The sequence below is a fragment of the Musa acuminata genome, chromosome BXJ3-5, assembly GCF_036884655.1.
Source record: "Musa acuminata AAA Group cultivar baxijiao chromosome BXJ3-5, Cavendish_Baxijiao_AAA, whole genome shotgun sequence".
In the NCBI taxonomy this organism is placed as follows: domain Eukaryota; kingdom Viridiplantae; phylum Streptophyta; class Magnoliopsida; order Zingiberales; family Musaceae; genus Musa; species Musa acuminata.
The window spans coordinates 44,988,948-45,008,763 of NC_088353.1; the positions used below are offsets into that span (position 1 = coordinate 44,988,948).

General features: G+C 42.5%; 4 protein-coding genes across 4 annotated transcripts; 2 read left to right on the plus strand and 2 right to left on the minus strand.

The window, feature by feature from the left end:
* The first annotated feature begins 3,056 nt into the window (after positions 1-3,056).
* Positions 3,057-4,855, plus strand: LOC135637950 (zinc transporter 8-like). Its single transcript, XM_065150851.1, has 3 exons — positions 3,057-3,744; positions 4,026-4,175; positions 4,423-4,855. The coding sequence occupies exons 1-3, from the start codon at positions 3,169-3,171 to the stop codon at positions 4,726-4,728; spliced, it is 1,032 nt and encodes a 343-aa protein (XP_065006923.1). The 5' UTR covers positions 3,057-3,168; the 3' UTR covers positions 4,729-4,855.
* Positions 4,856-9,265: 4,410 nt separating this feature from the next.
* Positions 9,266-10,494, minus strand: LOC135637725 (abscisic acid receptor PYL4-like). Its single transcript, XM_065150477.1, has one exon. It carries the CDS (start codon positions 10,268-10,270, stop codon positions 9,650-9,652), a length of 621 nt encoding a protein of 206 aa, XP_065006549.1. The 5' UTR covers positions 10,271-10,494; the 3' UTR covers positions 9,266-9,649.
* Positions 10,495-12,893: 2,399 nt separating this feature from the next.
* Positions 12,894-19,478, minus strand: LOC135637920 (putative pentatricopeptide repeat-containing protein At3g08820). Its single transcript, XM_065150805.1, has 2 exons — positions 14,117-19,478; positions 12,894-13,752 (listed from the first exon to the last, which is right to left on the minus strand). The coding sequence occupies exon 1, from the start codon at positions 19,128-19,130 to the stop codon at positions 17,040-17,042; it is 2,091 nt and encodes a 696-aa protein (XP_065006877.1). The 5' UTR covers positions 19,131-19,478; the 3' UTR covers positions 12,894-13,752; positions 14,117-17,039.
* Positions 13,077-13,517, plus strand: LOC135637921 (uncharacterized). The gene has a single exon (XM_065150806.1). The coding sequence runs from the start codon at positions 13,077-13,079 to the stop codon at positions 13,515-13,517; it is 441 nt and encodes a 146-aa protein (XP_065006878.1).
* Positions 19,479-19,816: the final 338 nt, after the last annotated feature.

Sequence of the window (19,816 nt, forward strand, 5' to 3'; positions counted from 1 at the left end):
GCTAATTTCGTCTGCATCATAAGCTTGACTCATTTCTTTTATTGCTCTTTTTTTTTTTTCTTAAAGTCATCCTCATTTCTCTCTCTCTCTCTCTCTCTCTCTCTCCCTCTCTCTCTTATTTTTTTCAACATTCTCTTTTTTTTTATGATTCAAATATGATTTTAAATTTTTTTTTTTTACTTACTCTTATTGTTTATGAGCATTGTTGTTTATGAATATTGGCTAGAAATTTATTAATAATGAATGTGAATCAAATTATTTAAGAGTTACTATATATTGAGCCAAACATCAATTTATTTCAAAAGTTGAAGTGGTTAGACTATGATTTAGATTCAAATATATATCATCCTACATTTTTCGATATTTATAAACATAAATTTATATTTATATATTTTTTAATCTCTTTTCACACATGCATATGTTGTAACACGATCAACACACACCGTCATGCGAGGGAACAGGAAAATGTCTTGATAGTCACGTAAAAACAACTGCTCTCACATGAGTGCCGAGTGCATGGGTCGGTGCCTCACTCCACACAAACGAAGGTGGGAGCCACATCTATTCAAGGAAGAAAAAGGAGCTACGGCATGAGAATTTTAGTTTCCGTTCCATCTCATCCTTGTCGAACCTGACAAAACAAAAGCGTCCCGCAGGAATGAAGTTTCCTAGCTTGCTGCTCGTTTTGATGTTTGCGTGTGTGCGTCTCTCTCTCCTATCTCCTCCGTTGTCTTACCAAACTACCGAGCTAGCTTCTGTCGAATTGAAGACATCCTGTGTGTCACCAGGCGTTTCTAATGGTGTGACTGATGTGACCTTGCCGCTGCTCCAATCACTCGTGAAGTAAGTAGCAACGTGCAGTCCGGCTCTTGGGATCGATGTGTGTTACTCATACAGTAAAGTCGCCGACGACTCCCGTGGTTTCTGCCCAAAATGCCAGTCTCCGTCACAAAATCTGAATCAAAGTACAAAGTATGGGATTAATCCTACAACTAAACTAATGGATGAATGAAAATACCTTTTCTCATTGGAATACGTTTCGTATGAAAATGTAGGCAATTCCGATGCACTTGCGACGAAACACGGAGTTAGATGTGAAGTTGTCTCTAGCCACTGCTACTCGGTCAGAGACAAGATAGATCAACTACATGGTAATCTTTCTCATTTGAGGGCTCGAGGAGAATGGTTGTGGAAGATGCCACTTCTCGATTAAGATGATATAGCCCCCCTCTTTTTGTCCTTACACTCTTCTTTTCTATTTCTTCTCATGTTTTTTCAAAGACACAGCACGTGAAGAATCCACGGCTTCCACTTAAAGTGTTTGAGAAAGTTCTCCCAAGGAAGTCATTCTACTACACCAAATCTTTCTTCTTTCTATTCCACGATTCTACAGTCACCCGCTGAACGGGTCAACAACCCAAACTTAGGTAAAACATCTCAGCTGTTCCCAGCGAGATGTCGGCGGTGCTAATATTCAACCCAACGATTCCTATCGCCTGCATCATTCAACATTGCATGTTACGCCTCATGGTGCCAGTTTCAGCCCTCCATTGCCAATGCCATGATTTTTCACATGTTTCATGAGATGGTGGCCAAAACATGTGTTCTCGGTTGGTATCGATGCAATTTTATTTGGTAAAGTAGGTGTACGATGGAAGAACATATATTCACAGCCTTTAGCATACTAATCATGGCAGAGTAATTAAGTTGATGAACGATTTGGTGGGTGAATGAGGCCCCCTACGATTTTGGGACTTGGGGACTTTGGTGTTACAAGTGGACCGAGCTCTACTTGGGTGCTTTTCGATCTCAGCCCATTTATTGAAGTGCCCGTCTGTGGATGGTTTTAGGAAACCGGAGAAAACGAAGGAGCACTAGCACTCGAACTATTGGCCACGAGAAAATTTGGCGGATGAACAATGGATGATTCATCAGTTAGACTAACTTAGGTGATGATCATGTCATTGTGCTAAGATTGTGTTCCCTATAAGTGAATCGTGACAAGAGAGACAAAGCACTTTGATGCCTAAAATTTGATCACAAAGAGACACCTCTTCCGTTCATCACCCCCTTCTTCTGATGAATCCCTCTTCTTGTAGAGTTCCAGTGGTTTCTTCTTCTGGATACTTTTGGTATACAACATGACCGGGTTTGGATAATTTTGGTATAGAGTGCCTTCATCATCCATTCTCTCCTTCCTCGTAGGTCAACCTTCCAACCGAAGGTGCTCGTTCTTCCTCGCCTGAGATAAATCCACATGCATGGCAGCTTGGCCTTTTATCAGCAAAGATAAATCACTTTAATTTCCATATTTAATGAAAAGATACAAATCAGAGTGAGAAAAACAACACGACTGAAGCTACAAGCTGAATATAAGAATGAATCCATACGGAGCTTCCAACCCATAAAGAACATCTAATAACCATATCCTCAATCGTTAATAAATCATCTCGCTGCTTTGAAGATGATATTATAAAGTGACTTGTCCAAAGGAGTATCAACATAATTCAATAATGTGCTACAAAATTCATCTTAGGTTTGATTTTTTGAACCTATTCAACTCCAATACAAAATTTTATGATCGTTTTTTACCTGTGCATGCAGGAAGACGTTCCCTGCCATGAAAGGCCGCCTGGATCCACCACCCCTTCAACAACAACAACAACAATAAGGCTGACCATCTTCTTCCTAGCTAGTTCGATTTTAGCGACGCCACCCAAGTATATTTGTTTTCCATATACGGCTCTGAAGTGAAGGCACTAAGCTTAACCTCCGATGTCGACAGGTTCTGGGTCCAAACATCAGAATGACAACAATATGTCGACACCTACATTACTTGTTCATACATCGTGCACAACTAAGCATTCAATTGACTTCCAATATTTAATCTCATTCAACCATCCATACATCAATTCCTTCATTTTCTAAACCTATTTAGCCTCTGGTAATTGATGACAATCTCCATATAAAAAGTCTGCACATCGATTCTTCTTATCACAAGACAGTCCCATCAATATCTATTCAATCTTGCATTGCAGTAACGATGAGCTGATCAACTAGTATATAAAGATATCTCAATCCCTCGAGGCACTCACCCGCATCATCCCAAACTAGGTTTTCGTCTCTCGCGGCACTCCATTCCAAAAGCTTCCTCGGAGTTCTGACATCATGAGGAGCGCCTTATTGTTCTTCCTTGCTGCCCTTCTCCTCCTTCCTCTCGTTGTTCACGGAGACTGCGACTGCTCAGCGGATGAGGAAGCCCGCGACAAGAAGGCGGCCCGCCCGTTGAAGATCGTAGCAATATTTTCCATCCTTGTCTGCGGCAGCATTGGCGTCTGCATTCCCATCCTAGGCAAATGGATACCGGCTCTTGACCCCGATAGGGATGCCTTCTTCGTCATCAAGTCATTCGCTGCCGGCGTCATTCTCGCCACCGCCTTCGTCCACATCCTACCTGATTCCTTCGACAGTCTTACCTCCTCATGTCTCCATCCCGACCCTTGGCATAACTTTCCCTTCGCGGGGTTCGGAGCGATGATCGCCGCGATAGGGACGTTGATGATCGATACTCTGGCCACCGGATACTTTAGCCGCCCCCACAACGCCGTGAGCGACGAGACGAAGACTGACATAGAGATCAGGCCCGACGTCGTGCATGAAGAGAATATTCATGTACATACTCATGCCCACGCTCATGGACATCCTTCGTCGCCTCAGCTAATTCGCCATCGAGTCATCTCACAGGTAAACAACTTTCTTGCTCTAACAAAAGGTGGAAATGAATCATTGATTTTAAAGGACAACTACAACAGCTTCAGTCACGTGCATTGCTTTGGTGCCTTGTTCGAGCAGCAGCAGTCCGACGTACGTCGTGTTAGATGGTTCGTTTGTTATCTTAGATTCTCAATTTCGAGAGTGGCATCCACCTGCTGGTTTGTTCTGTATACGTATATATGGCGGCTGACATCGTTGAATGCGCTATGTTGCCACCTGAAACCTAAGTTTTGGCGGATGTAAAAACACAGGTTTTGGAGCTCGGCATCGTCGTTCATTCTGTCATAATCGGGATTGCTTTGGGCGCATCGGAGACTCCATCTACGATAAAGCCTCTTGTAGTCGCTCTCAGTTTTCATCAGTTCTTTGAGGGCGTAGGACTTGGAGGATGTTTGGTTCAGGTATTGTTCCAGCCGCACTTGTGCAACGATTGCCCCTAAATATGTTCCTAATCTTGATTCCACACGTCGAAGTCCTTTCTCTTTCTTAGTAGCATCCAAACGCTATCCTTAAGAGACCAATCGTAATCAAGGCCTCCGAACTTGCTAAGTTTGATCAGATCATGTGATCGGGGCAGTGGTTTATTTGAATTCCATTGAAATCTTTTCTTCAATTTTTTGCTAGCTGACATTGGACTCCTCGTCGCAGGCAAAACTCAAACCGAGGACAGCAGTAACGATGGGGCTCTTCTTTTCACTCACAACACCGGTTGGGGTAGCAGTAGGTGCGGGATTATCATCTGCCTACGATGAAAATAGTCCTAGAGCTCTCATCGTCGAAGGTCTTCTTAATTCTGCCTCGGCTGGGATCTTGATTTACATGTCACTTGTCGATCTCCTGGCCGAAGATTTTATGAACCCAAGAGTGCAAAGTAAAGGGAGATTACAAGCTGGGATGAATATTTCTCTCCTTACAGGAGCAGGACTCATGTCTCTCCTTGCGAAGTGGGCTTAAACATATTTGTACTTTCGTGAATGAACTCTTTTTCAGCAATTTGCGTACAATAAAATGTAAGCGTTCACCTACATACGTCCTTGAGTTGTGTATTTGGGATTTGTTCTTGAAAATGTACCGTGCTTGAGGGGTGTGTGCGTCCGTATGCACGCCCTACCTTGTTGGATTGGTTTGAGTCGATGTACGTGCGTGACTCCTTGTGTTCATTATTTGAAACAAAAATGCTAATGAACTATTATTATTATTATTTTGGAGTCAACGTAAGTGTTTATCTTCAGCTGTGTACGTGCATTACGTCATCCAAATTATTAAATGTGGATGATTTTTCAAGGAGGAGGATGACGAATAAGGACGTAAAAGATGAAGGAAGAAGACGGAGACTGCGTGCCATCTCATGCAATGGAAGTTATTTCCTTGCTAAAGAGCTCCATCACCCTACATGCTGCCGAAGTTACAACAGCATCCAGACTTTTTAATTTTATGAGCATGCATATATAATTTTTCCCATATCAACTTGTTGATTCAACAAAGCTAAGAGCCTCTCATCAGTAATGAGAGAATATTTTATAAACCATATTCTCTTGATTATTTTCGATAGATATGAGCCTCTGATTTCTGACTCTCTGGATCCAAAATGTTTTTATTTAGCTCTCACATGAAATCTTTTATTAACTTGATTGTCCAAGTGATATTGTTGAGTATACCACCTAGTGTTAGTCTTGTAGGTGACATTAGTATGGCCAAACTCTTGGAATCACGTCTTGTCTTGAGAGAATACTAAATCACTTGAAGATGATGGACGAATAATGGGTCAAGTAGGGATCAACGATCGATTCTATTCCTGATTTCCAACCATAAATGAGCAACAAATAAATCACATAATAAGCGTTCCAAGAAAGGCAGCATATGCCGGAGTACCTGACTGTGCTTGGATCTTTAGTCACTGGGAATTGATGAGTCGAGTGTCGTCGAATTCAACCTTCCGATCAGACTCGTCTCTCTCACCATTTCTGAAAGACGAGCTCTTGCTAACAGATGTGTCTTCTTAACTGAAGAATTTAGTGTGAAATTGAGTTTTCCATAAAATCCTCAAGCTGCATAATATATGACCTTAATGGCTTCTGTTATGCAGATATTGGCACTCTCATTGATCGGCTATAAATGGTTCAAATTAATTTAGGCCTTGGGAAAGAAAGTATCATATCTAATTCCTTCCACTTGAATTTCTCGAGCTCATATCTTTCCAAAGTATGCTCTGTGGTGACAGACCAGCAGTACAATTTCTCGGGCCAATGTTATTGTGTGCTGTAGAACGCCATGGGAGATGAGACTTTGGGCTCCTTTGTGGTGTGTAGCCCACGAAGATTAAGAACTAGTCAGAAGTGAGAATTTGCCGATCCCACAGCAGCCAACAATCCCAGTTTCCTTTTTCTTTCCTTGGACCTCATCGATCTAATTGATGCCGTCAATATAATCCAGCCTTTTTCTTTTTTTTTTTTTGTTTTCTGGCGACAAACTTCCAATCTGCGGATATGATCCTTAAATTTGTGAGCTTAATCTCGAGCTAAATAATTAAAAGAGAAAACAAAGGAAGCTAATGCAACTATTAATAGGAGGATGAGACAGAGCACTTGGATATTATTTCACTCGGGTAGATTCTTGCTCAGGTGGGGTGGGGTGGGGTACTCAGATCGATCTTTTCTTATCGCTTCCTCCGGGAGCTATTTATTAATCGTGGGCCAATGTCTCCATAAGAAGTCGTCAGAACGCACCATCATGCCCTTCCTTATTCTATCACAAGGCAACAGCACATCAGCATGTTTATCTACCACCCTTACATGTCTAGAAATATGTATTCTCAACATGCACATCTATTTTGACTCCAGTCGACAGACAGCCCTCGGAAGCAGATACGAAGGAATATAAGAGGATGTAGTACCTACCGTACCGTACATGCTCTCTCGATACATATCTAACAAGATTTATAGTGGATTTCATAGGGAAATATATACTTCTTTTTTCACTTTGTCTGATACATGGATATATCATTGTGAGCTTGTGATAAAAAAGTATTACGGTCCTTTCTTTACTCCCTACAGGCCTCATCTCTCGTGGGTCTCGCCACAAGGTTGTTTTATAGTATTGGCAGGTTAGGTTTCAGGCTTGGTGTGGACTTCAAGCATCCGAATAGAAGGCGACTGACCCATTTTCTCAGAACCGGAAGAAGTTTGGTCGATGATCGTAGCAACCGCAACACTATAGAGAAAGTTTACTTAGTACACGCAACTCCATATAACCCTGAAACTTATTTTTCTCAGACGCAAACTCAAACGTACACTCCGTTTGATTCTTAGGGGAGTTAAGAGTTGTAGATGCATGCACTTGTAACATACTGTCATCGAGTGCCTCTTTCATGCCACAGCATATTCCCAGGCGAGTCTCTAGAGCAGCACACGGTTTCTCGAAGACCTAGTACATGGTTTTTATGGAAAATATTATTACTCTGAAAGGAGCCTTCCTTCGAGGAGGAGATGAATCTCCCCGGTATCCTTCTTAGCTTTCAAGCCACAATAAACCGTGCATTAAAAGAAAAAGATCCGTCAGCTTACTTGGGAAAGGGTATCCTATTGCCACTGGTCTGAATGTAAATTAAAAGAAAAAAAGGGTATGTTCTTTGTGAGAAGATGCAGGCTAGTTGTTTTCTTCGGATTAAATTAATCAATTATCGACTTTGCCTAATCTAAAATGGTATCTGATACCATACGAGAAGATTCACAGCTGCATTAGATGGTTTCATGTGGACATTAGGTGATCGGGTTATTCCATTACACAAAAGAAAGGAACATCCAATACGTAACAGATGAAACTAAAACCCACAAACAATTAGCACCACTCACTATTAAAAATGTTCGTAGTTAATAAATCTCAGGTTTAAATCGGCATAACAACATCTTATGCACCATTTAATGTAATAATAATAATAATAATAATAATAATAATAATAATAATAATAATAATAATAATAATAATAATAATAATAATAATAATAATAATAATAATAATAATAATAATAATAATAATAATAATAATAATAATAATAATAATAATAATAATAATAATAATAATAATAATAATAATAATAATAATAATAATAATAATAATAATAATAATAATAATAATAATAATAATAATAATAATAATAATAATAATAATAATAATAATAATAATAAAAGGTCCATAGCTATGTGTGTACACACATACTATACAGGCAATTATCACACTCCTTGGAACAGGCAGGAACAATGAATGCTTGATGACTTCGGCGCTCGTGCACTGAATCGAAAGCCTTGCTACTATTTTCTTCCCACTATCCCGTCTTGTCCGCCACCTTTCTAGAATCCATTGCAACTCTAAGACAACGGGAGGGGAACTGACAAAGTTGAGGACCATCACCATACACTCGCGAACTAAAAACTTTTTCTGTCTGTTCAACCACCACTGTCGAAAACAAAACAAAACAAAACAAAACAACAAACTGTTCTTGGGTTGGGCATTTAAGAACCTAAAAATGCACGATTCATCGCTCGCTCACTATGTACTATACCAATTCATAGTGATTTATCAAGTGTTTCACCGGTTTAAACTAGGCGAAGTAAGATCTAACTTGGTGTTAATTAATAGACGCAAGTAGCTATTGCTTATATCACTCGCCCGGAGTCAACGACTATAGTTAGTTAACCGCGGCCGTGCCTGGAAACCGCTGTTTCCATGTCAAAAGAAAACCAGAATAAGGCACAATTCTGCGTTCCCAGTTTAGTAGAAAGTCAATTGTTGACTTAGCTTAACGGAGAAGAAAACCTTGGTGGCTAGCAGGCTTCTGGAGCCCCGAGCAAGGATTTGGAACGGGGCAATTAAAGGAAAACTGACGGAGAAAGTAGGTGGCCATGATAAATCTGGGGCCGTAAGCATGAGGTGACGGAAGGTGGGATGGGGAGAGGCCTCCTTGCCAACTTGCCTCACGACTTGCAGCCATCGAATCGAAGACCAACCAAGAGAGAGAGAAGAAGATAGATAGGGAAAAAAGCCAACAAGGAGGAACAAGTGACACGAAGGGGCTTTAAAATTCTTCTTTATGCCGCAAATTGAGAGGTCGCACGGGACGCGTACAAGTGTTTGCCATTGGATCCCAAGCCACCTCTTGGCATTTGCCCACAGTGGAATTAGCTAGCGGATGTACACGATGGGTTCGGTGAGGATATACAGAAAGACATTTTTGGGACCATTCGTGCACGTCGGATATGATGATTTGAACCAATTCATGATGGGGCATCCATCATGTCCTTGTAACTTGTAAAGCGGAGACGGTTCCCTGCAGTTGAAGAAGTAGGATCGATGTCGGGTATGACTTCGATGCACGCTTTCAAGCGAATGCGCCATGGCAATCTGGTGTCCCTTGCGCTGCAAGGATGCTTCTCATACCAAAACAAAATAAATAGCGCGAACGAGCACTCATCTCATCCATCTCTGTGAACCCCCATTCTCAGTTCTCGTCATCATCCACTGCTCAGGGAAACACATACGCCAATCAAGACCACAAAAACAGAACGATAAGAAAGAAGCCCAGACTTTGAGTAGCGCATTACAACCAACATCTTTTTCGGCTTTTGTATAAACAAACTAAGCTAAGGCATTTCATCCACGACGGCTTCTTCTGTGACTAAAAAGGAGAGGGAAAACAAAAAACAAAAACGAAATAGAAACAAGTTGGGAGGAGTTTCTCCAAAGTCTTCCAATGTTTGATTAGCTCGGCAATAATAAATAGCACGGCAATGCCGTCGTCTCCTTCCAAGTGGGCATGCAAGAGGGACGGTGGTGGTGGTGGTGGTGGTGGTGGAAGCCATGGGAGGCTTGGGAGAGCAATTTACTTTGTTTCCGGCGGGCACCTGGCCAGGTTCTCGACGGTGCCTGCCAGCGAATGGAGGTTGCAACGGACGATGGTGTCGACGAAGACGCGCGTGTCCTCCCTAGTATTCCCTGCCGGCACGTCCACCACGTACGACTCCACCACCACCGTGCCGTCGTCCCCCTCCGGGTGGAGGGTGGTCACCGAACGGTAGTTGGCGAGGCGGTGCTCCCCGCCGACCACCCGGAAGCTGAGCACGTGACGTTCGTCGTCCAGGATCTCCAGGCGCTCGCGGCTGGTGGCCGCCGGCAGGCCGGACACGACGCGGACCTCCCGCAGCGTCCCGACGTCGCCGTCGCCGTCGATCACGTGGCAGCTCTTCACGAAGTGCTTGTAGGCTTGCGGCTGGTCGAAGCGCCGAACCACCGACCACACTGTGGCAACCGGCGCCGCGACGTGCTGCACCAGGGCCGAGCAGCACTGGTTGGCCCCAACCGCGTGCTCGTGGTGTCGCGAAGTCACGTCAGGTACGCCATGGCCTATGCACCGCACCGAGGCGCCGACGGTGGCGGTCATCGACCCCGGCTTGCCGCCGATGCGGTGAAGCGGAGGGGACGGCTTGGAAGAGGAGTGAGGCATCGCAGCTGCCTGAAAAAAGACGATGATATACGAGTGCTTTAATTTGGTTTTGATTGCGGGGGTGTTGAGAGGTATAGAAGAGGGGGAGACTGATATAGAGTGGTGTGTTGGAACCCGAACTCCGTCTATCGAAGTGCAAATTGCTTACCATTTGATGGTTACTGAAGTGCAAATTGCACATTATTTATGCACCCAATGCGACCAAATGGCACTTGAAGGGGTGTTTTGGTCTGAGCATCCAATGGGCTGTGGAGAGGAAAGTTGGAGATGGAAGGGGTGATGAAAGCGGGAACAATGTCGTTGGGGGTACTGCAACAGAAAAGGAAAGACGGACGGAAAGAAAGAGAAAGGTCAGCAAGTGCCTTTGATTTGCATATTTGAGGCCCCGCACAATTTGATATGTCCATTGTGAATTAAAATCTCTCAAGTAGATAGCAGAGAAGACGGTCGACGTATGAATTAAGAATCTTTCTTTGATTGATTATAAGATATTTGATAAAAAGAAAGAATCCCAAATCGGTGTTAGAAGTAAACATCTCTTAAAATAATTTTTCATTAACATAATACACTTATCAAACCTATATAAGTAATCATAGGGTTTGATGAGCCAACTAGCCACTAACTTCATTTCTGTCATTCAATCACGAACCAAAATATTTAAATAGGAGTCATCATAGTACACTCATCAAACTCATATAAGTCAATTATATTCATTGCCCACTTTGACTTCCAATGTGGGACTAACGAGATGTTACATATTTTGACAATGATGTCTATATATCTAGATTGGAACAAGCCAAGCATCCTCTTATATCTATCTCTTAGAAAACATTCATTACGATAAAATCTCATAATTTTTTAGAAACTAAATAAACTTTATACCGTAAGTACAAACTTTTCAAACTTAATCTAAATCCATTTGCAATCAAAATTAGCCCTCCATCATTTTTCTCTCTCTCTTTTTTTATTTTCTATCTTTCATCTTTCCTTATGTTCTCTCTCTTTTAGCCCTCTTCGTATTCTTCTTCTGTTCTCATAGCCGATTGACGGTGAAATAGTGAGAGCAACATTATCTTTGTATTTGCGAAATGCTTAGACTCGAGTTTCAATGAAAAGACCCATACGGTGTATGTGTGAAACTCTGCTTCTGGACGTGACACTATTTTTTCTTCCTGACTTAATATTCTCGTTGTGACAGGCAGCAGATCCTGATTGCCTGCATCCGGATCTGTTCCGAGCTCTAATTTACTGTTTATTATTATTATTATTATTATTATTATTATTATTATTGGACTTGATAATCTCTAGTATTTCCGGAGATGTATAAATAATATGTAAGCTTTGTCACAGACGAAGAAGACAAGCAAGTCGACACCGCAAATGAACTGTAGTACCAGATTCCGAGGGGGAGATTTTGCCTGCCCACTCGATGGATGGAGGCGGGGCGGCCTCGTGAAAGCCGTCGGAGGAAGTCGGGCCCCTCGAACAGGACGATCGATCGATCGACTTCTCCGCGGTGGTCGGTGGTCGGTGGTCGGTGGTTGGTGGTCTGTGGCCGCGAACACGAAGCTTCCTCCTCCTTCACCACTGCATCCCACGTGGGCACGTGCGTCCCGTGTTCGTTCGGTCCTTCGATAGGCCGCTCACAAGTCGTGGGTGGATCCATCCATCTTATTGCTCAGTGGAATTGGAAGCACGGGTCCAAGTTATTTTGCGTATACCGTTCGGTTTCTCAAGTGCTAATTAAGAATTATTCCCCTCAAGTAGGGTTTACGAATTATAGGGATTTTGGTAAGACGGTACTGAGTGCAGTAATTAGATTATTTATTTCATCGAGTGCTTGCTTGTATCACCTACCTGCACAGGCATTCGAACCCTCTCTCTACTGCCATCTAGACGAGCGTGGTAACCAATGTCGGGCGATGGATAGTTCAATGCACCGAAGGTTGACGACGACTGCTATAACCAGTTGCTTCTATGCCATACCAAATCTCGTCGCAAGGGACAAGAGTTCTATCCGAAGAAACTAATGAAAAGAAGTTTTGGTGGGTCGGCAACGGGGATTGTTACTAACTATGTCAAACTTAGGCTGGTGTGCACCACCGGAAATGGCAGCTAAATCCCAGCATTAGGGAAAGTAAGTATTTTGGATGCGTCTCCTTGCAAACTTGCTGCATACGAGACCATTGGACGGCCGGGAAGATGCGGTGCCAAGCCTTATCGTTTGCTCTATTATGCAGGATTAGCGTGGACTTAACTAAGGAGGCTTGTTGTAGGGAATATTGTACTACTTACTCAGCATGCAGGTCCTCCAGGAAGAGTTTTAGTTGACAGGAACTTTTAATTCTCCAGTCAGGAAGAAGATAAGGGTCGAAGCAGCAGCAGCACCACCAATCATTTGGGCAAGATATCCTTCCTATTCCAATAGGGATCGGCACCCGAGTCTCCACATACATCATCGTCGAAACCTAGAAGAAGAAGAACATGATCGGGAGGTGCATTTGTGATTTTGTTTATCTAGTACTCAAACAAAGGTTAACATTTATCTATCTATCTATCTATCTATCTATCTATCATGCCAGCTCTGTGTCATACATACACTTGGGGATGGGTACACCATTCATTCTATAATGTGGCCCTTTTTTGTCGTAACGCAGCACAGCATGGCCTTCAGCTTTTAGTTTACGGCGAGTTCCAGTGGCGAACATCTATATAACCCTCAGCAGGATCACAGCAGGAAGCGACGCATGAGGGAGGGGGAAGGGGGGGATACTATTAAGTCGAATAAGAAGAAGAGAAAGAGACGATGGGCAACAGCCTCAGGTGCTGCTTGGCTTGCATTCTTCCCTGCGGCGCGCTGGACGTCATCCGAATCGTCCATCTCGATGGCCAAGTCGAGGAGTACAGCAGCCGCCAGGTCTCCGCCGGAGAAATTCTAGCAGCCAACCCGGACCACATCTTAAGCAAGCCGTGCTCTCAAGGCGTCACCACCAAGATCTTGATCGTGTCGCCGGACTCGGACCTGAAGAGGGGCCATATCTATTTCCTGATTCCAGAATCAGCGCTCCCAAGAAAAGAGAGGAAGAAGAGGCACCAGAAAAGTGGCAGCACTGCTGTCGTCCAGGAATTGGGCCATGACAGCTGCCTGAGGCAGGTCCTTTCGGAAAAGAAGGTTCGGCACCGCCGGCGGAGGAGCGGCCAGGTGGGCGTCTGGAGGCCGCGTCTTGAGAGCATATCAGAGGACTGAATGAACGGAGAACAAGACTTTGGCATCCAAGTGTCGGTGGGTCGTAGAGGCTTCATGGGGTGACAGTTTTTTTGGTGGTCTCTCAGTGCCGATCGCGCGCTGACTTTGGTTACTTGTTCCCATTTTTCTTTTCTCTCTATTTCCTATGTAGATATAATCGTTGCCACCTTTGATTTTTTTCTCGCCACTTGATGAAAAAGAAAAAGTGGAAGGAAGCTGTGAATCCTTTTGTAATCTATTCTTCAGAGAGAAAAAAGACACATCAGTTGGAGCAAAATGGGAAAGAAACGTGAACCAGTATAGATATCACATTCAAGAGATGAGTCAAATCCATGTCACGAAACCATCCCATTGCAAAAGCGTGAGATGTTAAATTGAGCTGCTGACGGTATTCCTAAGCAGATTCATTCAACATATATTTCTGGCAACATATCACTTACTAAAGAGTAACTGAAAACATTTTCTTCCGAAAGAAAGCTATTGCATATATTGCCACCAAACATAATCCTATGCTTGATGCACAAATCGTATGCATCTAACATTAAAGCAGCCCTGCTACTCTTTCATTCTCTTGGGAAAAAGAAATAGCCAAATCATACCTCAAAAAGATTAAATCGTCATCAGAGAGAGGAATATTTCCACCTTAAGTTAGATCTACACCAGCTAGACGGGCAAGAACTGCTGCTCTTGATTACCAAGACCGTCTACAAACTCTGCAGTCGGAGCCCATACCGTAGTTGATAAGATCAACTTCTATGCAGCCTTGTACGAGCCTTCATCAGACTACTGTCTTTTTCAGAGTAGATAATTGAGGTGGCATTGTTACTCGGAGGCCCATACAATTTGTTTGATGGCTATAGGACAGATCTGACGGTTTTAAATTTTTTGATTGGAAATCCATGGGAACATGACTGCTCTTCTCAAGTATTAAGTCAATAAACACAAAATATATGGTGACCGAGTGCATGCATCACGATGCAGCAAATGTTCGTGGCTTATGGTAACATATTGGAGTTCATCACGATGCAGCAAGGAGCCCTTAAATCACAAATGTTCAGTCTGCAAAACCTAAGCAATTAATGTTATTGCATATCAACTGGTCAATGATTGCACACAGCGCACGCAAACAGCCTGATCTTAGATTTGGTTTTCAGGTTTCATCTCCTCGGCATCTGGAATAGATTGATTGTCAGAATTATAACTCTCTCTCTCTCTCTCTCTCTCTCTCTCTCTCTCTCTCTCTCTCTCTCAGCACATTTGATTACTGAGATGCAGATTTCCCTATATAAGAAACAGAGATGCAACATATAATACCAAGGCTTGTCAGCTACAGCTAATTGATTCCTTTCTAGTTTATAGTTAATTATAGCTCGAAATCATCTTGTCAGCAGAGAATCTTTAATATAAGAATGCAAAAAAGCTTGTTTTTATGTGGTATCAGGTGCATCCATATAAAAAATCTTTGTGACAACTAAGAAGTGGGCTGATGGATCTGGCATATTTTCTTAATCATTTTGAAATTTAATGTTCTTAAGCTAGCTGTCAGGCTAAAGTCTCGGTGTGTGGATTTATTTCTTTATTCATGTCAACCAAAAAATTGTTGTCCAAATAGCTGTCAGGCTATGTTCTCAGTTTGTAGATTAATCATGTAGCAGTGCCCAAAAAAAGCCAAAACTTATGCTGACAAAACTAGATTATCAATTACTTCTACAACAGCAAAAATTAAGCATTAAAGAAACGTTTACCAAAAATATGACTGAGCTGGTACCACTTCCGTACTTGATATGAGGTGTGAAGTATTTCGTATTTCCTGCATCAAGATTAGCTTACCATGTACTAAACAAAGATAGGTAGTACCTAAATCCCATTTATCTGAATTTTAGGTACCGACAAAATAGGCTGGGTTAGAAAAAGATATTCATAATTAGTATTTCTAGCAAGATAATTTATTTGAAAGAAATTAAATTAAAGGAAAAATTTACATCCTGCTGACTAGGTCCCTTGACTGTAATTGTGTCCCATTGGCTGGTGCTACTTCAGTGTGAAAGGGTTCATATGAATGTCCCGAAGTCTTCCTCTGCAAAATTTTCTCCTCCTAAATGGATCTCTTGCAACAACAAAAGAAAAAAATTATTCATGTACCATTTTCATGGGAGTAGATTTGGTATGTCATGGCTGTATCTTCATCCAGCAAGCGTGGACTCTCAAATACAGTCCCAGTGCAGACCAATAACTTTTGGTGAGTTGGAGCAATTCTCAACAAAAGAAGCTACAATTGTGGTAGCACATGGTGACAGATGAATGAGGAGTCCGCATATTACCCTTAAAATTGACCATGACTTTCTTGTCCACTTGAACATGTTCGTAGCACATTTCATGTGAAAGTGGGACACATGCCCCAGTGTTAGTTAGGTGTGGCTCACCGTGTTAATGATTCAGGGTTAATGGGAAAAGATTATCTCTCGCTAAAACACAAAGGAAAACATGTTCCTAAATTGTTAACATGACAGTGCAGCAACTTTCCTGAGGTTTAATACTTTCAGTTGTAGATGAGATTGGTGACTTATTCATTATCACTATGGCTTACTTCATCATAGGATGCATAGGATCTTGATGGAAGGAAGAGGCACATTCAGCTGGTAGAGGCTTATGGGAATCCTTGAACCCTGAAAACCCTATACATGGAGAAAAGAAAGATGCAACAGTGCGAACAGAAGGAATTTTCTAGTCTATGTTTAGATGACAGATGGAAATATTCACTTTAGAACAGGTTCGGGGCACTTGGGATGTGCAAAAAATTGTTCAGACTTGTCAAACATATGGATTGTCTAAAAGCAAAAATGTAGGGAAAAAGATGGCCATGAGCAGTTGTAGGCTGTCATAAGACCAAGAAACAGTTTGAACATACTCCTGGTTGATTTGCCACATTTTATTCTGGTGTAACAGGATGCCTTTTGTTCAGATACAGCTTTTTGAGAGAAAACATATGCTCCATTACCCAACTAATACTGGTAAGATGCCTGTGGTCCAAAAAGTTAATTGAACAAATATGTGCTTTCAGCAGTTCAAGTAATTGCAGCTAAAACCATGTGGCATGTAAATGACACAAAAACACAAAGGAAATAACAAATGATAGGACTGCATTTATGCAACAAGGAGTTAATGCAAAAGAAGAAATATATTGCCTAGGTTTAGTTTACATAAGATTGCAGAATAAGACTAACCTGTGTAAAAAATTATCTTCTCTCTGGTTGGCTGTTCTCATATGCTTTTTAAAATATCAATGGAGCATATCTCAAAAATCCACTTGTCTTGAAGTATACCAAGTTTGTTGATCCTTTATCATCATATTAATGTAACAACATCAGTGTAAACAATTATCCATATAAGATACTGTATTTGCAGAAGCCATAACTTGGATTAGATTATGATGATCTTGTTCACAAGCCAAAACTTCATAAGCCATAAGCAAACATAACTTCCATCTCACCGTTACCTTGTTTTAGATTATGATGATCTTGTTCACCAATAATCATTACATGAACAGGAGCCATCTTTAAAACAGTGGAATCTGTTGTTGTCTCTAACTACAATCTCACGGTTAGTAATGTCTGAAACGAGCTTTATTGCTGCATGACAATCGTTACAAACACGTAGGTTCTTCACTACTCTGATTGTGTCTTCTGGTCCCATACTGATCAGACCAAAAGCAATAGCCAGTTTTTCACTATGATGCCCAAGTGAATGCTCTTTCTCTTCCTCTTCTATGTCAAACAAGACCACTTCTGTTGTTGGCATGTACCCTCTTTGCTTTAACTTCCTACCCAACTCATCAAGCTTAGAGTAAATCTCATTAGACAGTGGGTGGGATATGTCCCCTACATGGAACTCATGAACCACACCTTTTAGCTCAACCCAACTACACCCAGGTGTCTTTTGTATTCCTTTCTCCTTCATGACCAACCTTAGTCTTGCAGAGTCATTCCATCTCTCAGTTGTAGAGTATATATTAGATAGCAGAACATAATTCCCAGAATTTTGTGGCTCTAACTCAATAAGCTTCTTCAACACGTGCTCAGCCAGTTTGGTATCACGATGCAACTTGCAGCCACCCAGCATAGCTCCCCAAACAACAGCATTAGCCTCCATAGGCATCTCATTTATCAATTGATAAGCCTCATTTAACAATCCAGCACGGCAAAATAGATCAACGATACAACCATAGTGCTCAACTCTAGGTGTCAAGCAGTAAACCCTACTGATGCTGTCAAAGTACCGCCGTCCATCTTCCACTAGTCCAGTGTGTGAACAGCTGCAAAGAAGGCCTATGAAAGTATTCCCATCGGGTTGAATGCCCAGCTTCTCAGTCTGAGCGAAAAGCCCAAAGGAGAGCTTCCCATGGCCAGTCATGGCGAGACCAGATATCATTGCATTCCAAACTATAAGGTCTTTTTCCATTATCCTCTTAAAGATACTCCAAGCTCGAACAATACTTCCACATTTGGCATACATATCAATCAGTGCTGTCCCTAGGACTGGGTTCATAAGGAAGTCACTCGCATCCATTAATTGGCTTGCCTGTTGACCTAGTTCAAGGGCTCCTAATCTGGCACAAGCCGAAAGCACTCCAACCATGGTATAGCAATCCGGTCTCACATTAGTATTCTGCATTTTGAAGAAAAGCTCTAAAGCCTCTCGAGGAAGCCCATTGGAGGAATACCCACAGATCATTGCACTCCAGGACACGACATCCTTCACAACCATCTTGTCAAAGACAGCACGAGCCTTCTCCATGCTTCCACATTTAGCATACATGTTGACTAGTGAAGTAGCAACAAACACGTTGTTGTCGATGCCCTTGTCCTCTGCATATCTATGTATCCATTCCCCAGTCTGCATATCCCCTAAATGGGAACAAGTAGTCAGTATCCTGACCAAAGTGAAACCATCTGGCACCAAACCCATATCCAACGAGCTTCTGAACATGTTGAGCGCCTCTTCCAGCTTTCCACCACCAATATAACCACTAATGATCGAAGTCCAAGAAACAACGTTTCTCACGGGCATATCCTCGAACAACTTGTGCGCAGTATTCAATAAGCCGCATTTTGCATAAAAGGAGACCAAGCTGGTCTTCACAAACACATCTACCTGATGCCCTGTTTTTATAACGTGTGCATGAATCTTTGTCCCACCTTCAAGGAATTGAAGCCTAGCACAGGCCTTGAGAACGAAAGGAAATGTGAAGTTGTCCGGAGACGGGCCCCACCGCCGCATGGTGGCATAGAATTGGACGGCATCTTCCGTTTGGTCGACGGAGACGAGGCCGCGGATCATGGCATTCCAATGGAAGATGTTCCGTGGATGGTCGGCAGCATGGAAGAGGAGGCAGGCGCGCGAGGGGTGGCCGGCGTCGAAGTAGGAGGCGAGGAGGTGGTAGATGAGATGGGAGTCTTGGATGAGGCCGAGGCGGAGGGCGCGGGCATGGATGGGCTTGGGAGGATGGCATCGTTGAGGGAGGAAGAGAAGGAGGAGTTGCTTTAGCTCGGACGCCTTGGATGGGAGAGGGACAGAAGTGAATGGGAGTGGGCGGCAGGCGAGGGCAGCAGCCATTACCCCTCCCACATTTAAATGACCGGGTCGTAATACCCCCCTGGCCTTGGGGATATATACTATATACGACACATCGTCTTCTCTGCAGAATTCTTCACCAAAAGGTAGCCTTGCAAATATATACTTGGGAGGAGCATTTCTATTCCTCTAGAACAAGAAGAATAGAAGAAATAAATAAATAAAAGAAAAGAAAACAAGGCTGTCGATCTCTAAACATCCAAACACCATCACGGCGTCGAACGTTTGCACGACTAAATCATGAAGGAGTCTAAAACCTGCCAAATTTTCCGCGCTCGCGAGCACATGCAGCAAGGGATACACAAAAGTGAAAAAGTTGAGAGACCACTGTGCCTCGCGAAGAAAAATGAGGCAATGGCTTTTCTAATTCGGAGCCTCTAGCTTTATAGCCTGCTTCAAGCTCCGTGCGATACCCATGGAAAAGATCTAAGATCAATGTTTTAGCCAAATCCTCCAAGTAAAGCAAGGAATGCCTGCTCTTGCAGATCAAATACTACATTTATAAACACATTGACAAGAATGTTCAATTTTAGCACAAAATTAGTCACACGAACTTTTGCAACAGTCAAATACTGCAAATTGCAACAGTCAAGAATGTTCAATTTTAGCACAAAATTAGTCACACGAACTTTTGCAGATCAAATACTGCTGATTAATTAAGAACATTA

Bases quoted from the DNA above. Each gene is read 5' to 3' on its own strand.
- LOC135637950 (XM_065150851.1), top strand. From the start codon at position 3,169: ATGAGGAGCGCCTTATTGTTCTTCCTTGCTGCCCTTCTCCTCCTTCCT. The intron at 3,745-4,025 runs GTAAACAACTTT...GTAAAAACACAG, and splicing joins GCCATCGAGTCATCTCACAG to GTTTTGGAGCTCGGCATCGT. The intron at 4,176-4,422 runs GTATTGTTCCAG...TCCTCGTCGCAG, and splicing joins TTGGAGGATGTTTGGTTCAG to GCAAAACTCAAACCGAGGAC.
- LOC135637725 (XM_065150477.1), bottom strand. From the start codon at position 10,270: ATGCCTCACTCCTCTTCCAAGCCGTCCCCTCCGCTTCACCGCATCGGC.
- LOC135637921 (XM_065150806.1), top strand. From the start codon at position 13,077: ATGGGCAACAGCCTCAGGTGCTGCTTGGCTTGCATTCTTCCCTGCGGC.
- LOC135637920 (XM_065150805.1), bottom strand. From the start codon at position 19,130: ATGGCTGCTGCCCTCGCCTGCCGCCCACTCCCATTCACTTCTGTCCCT.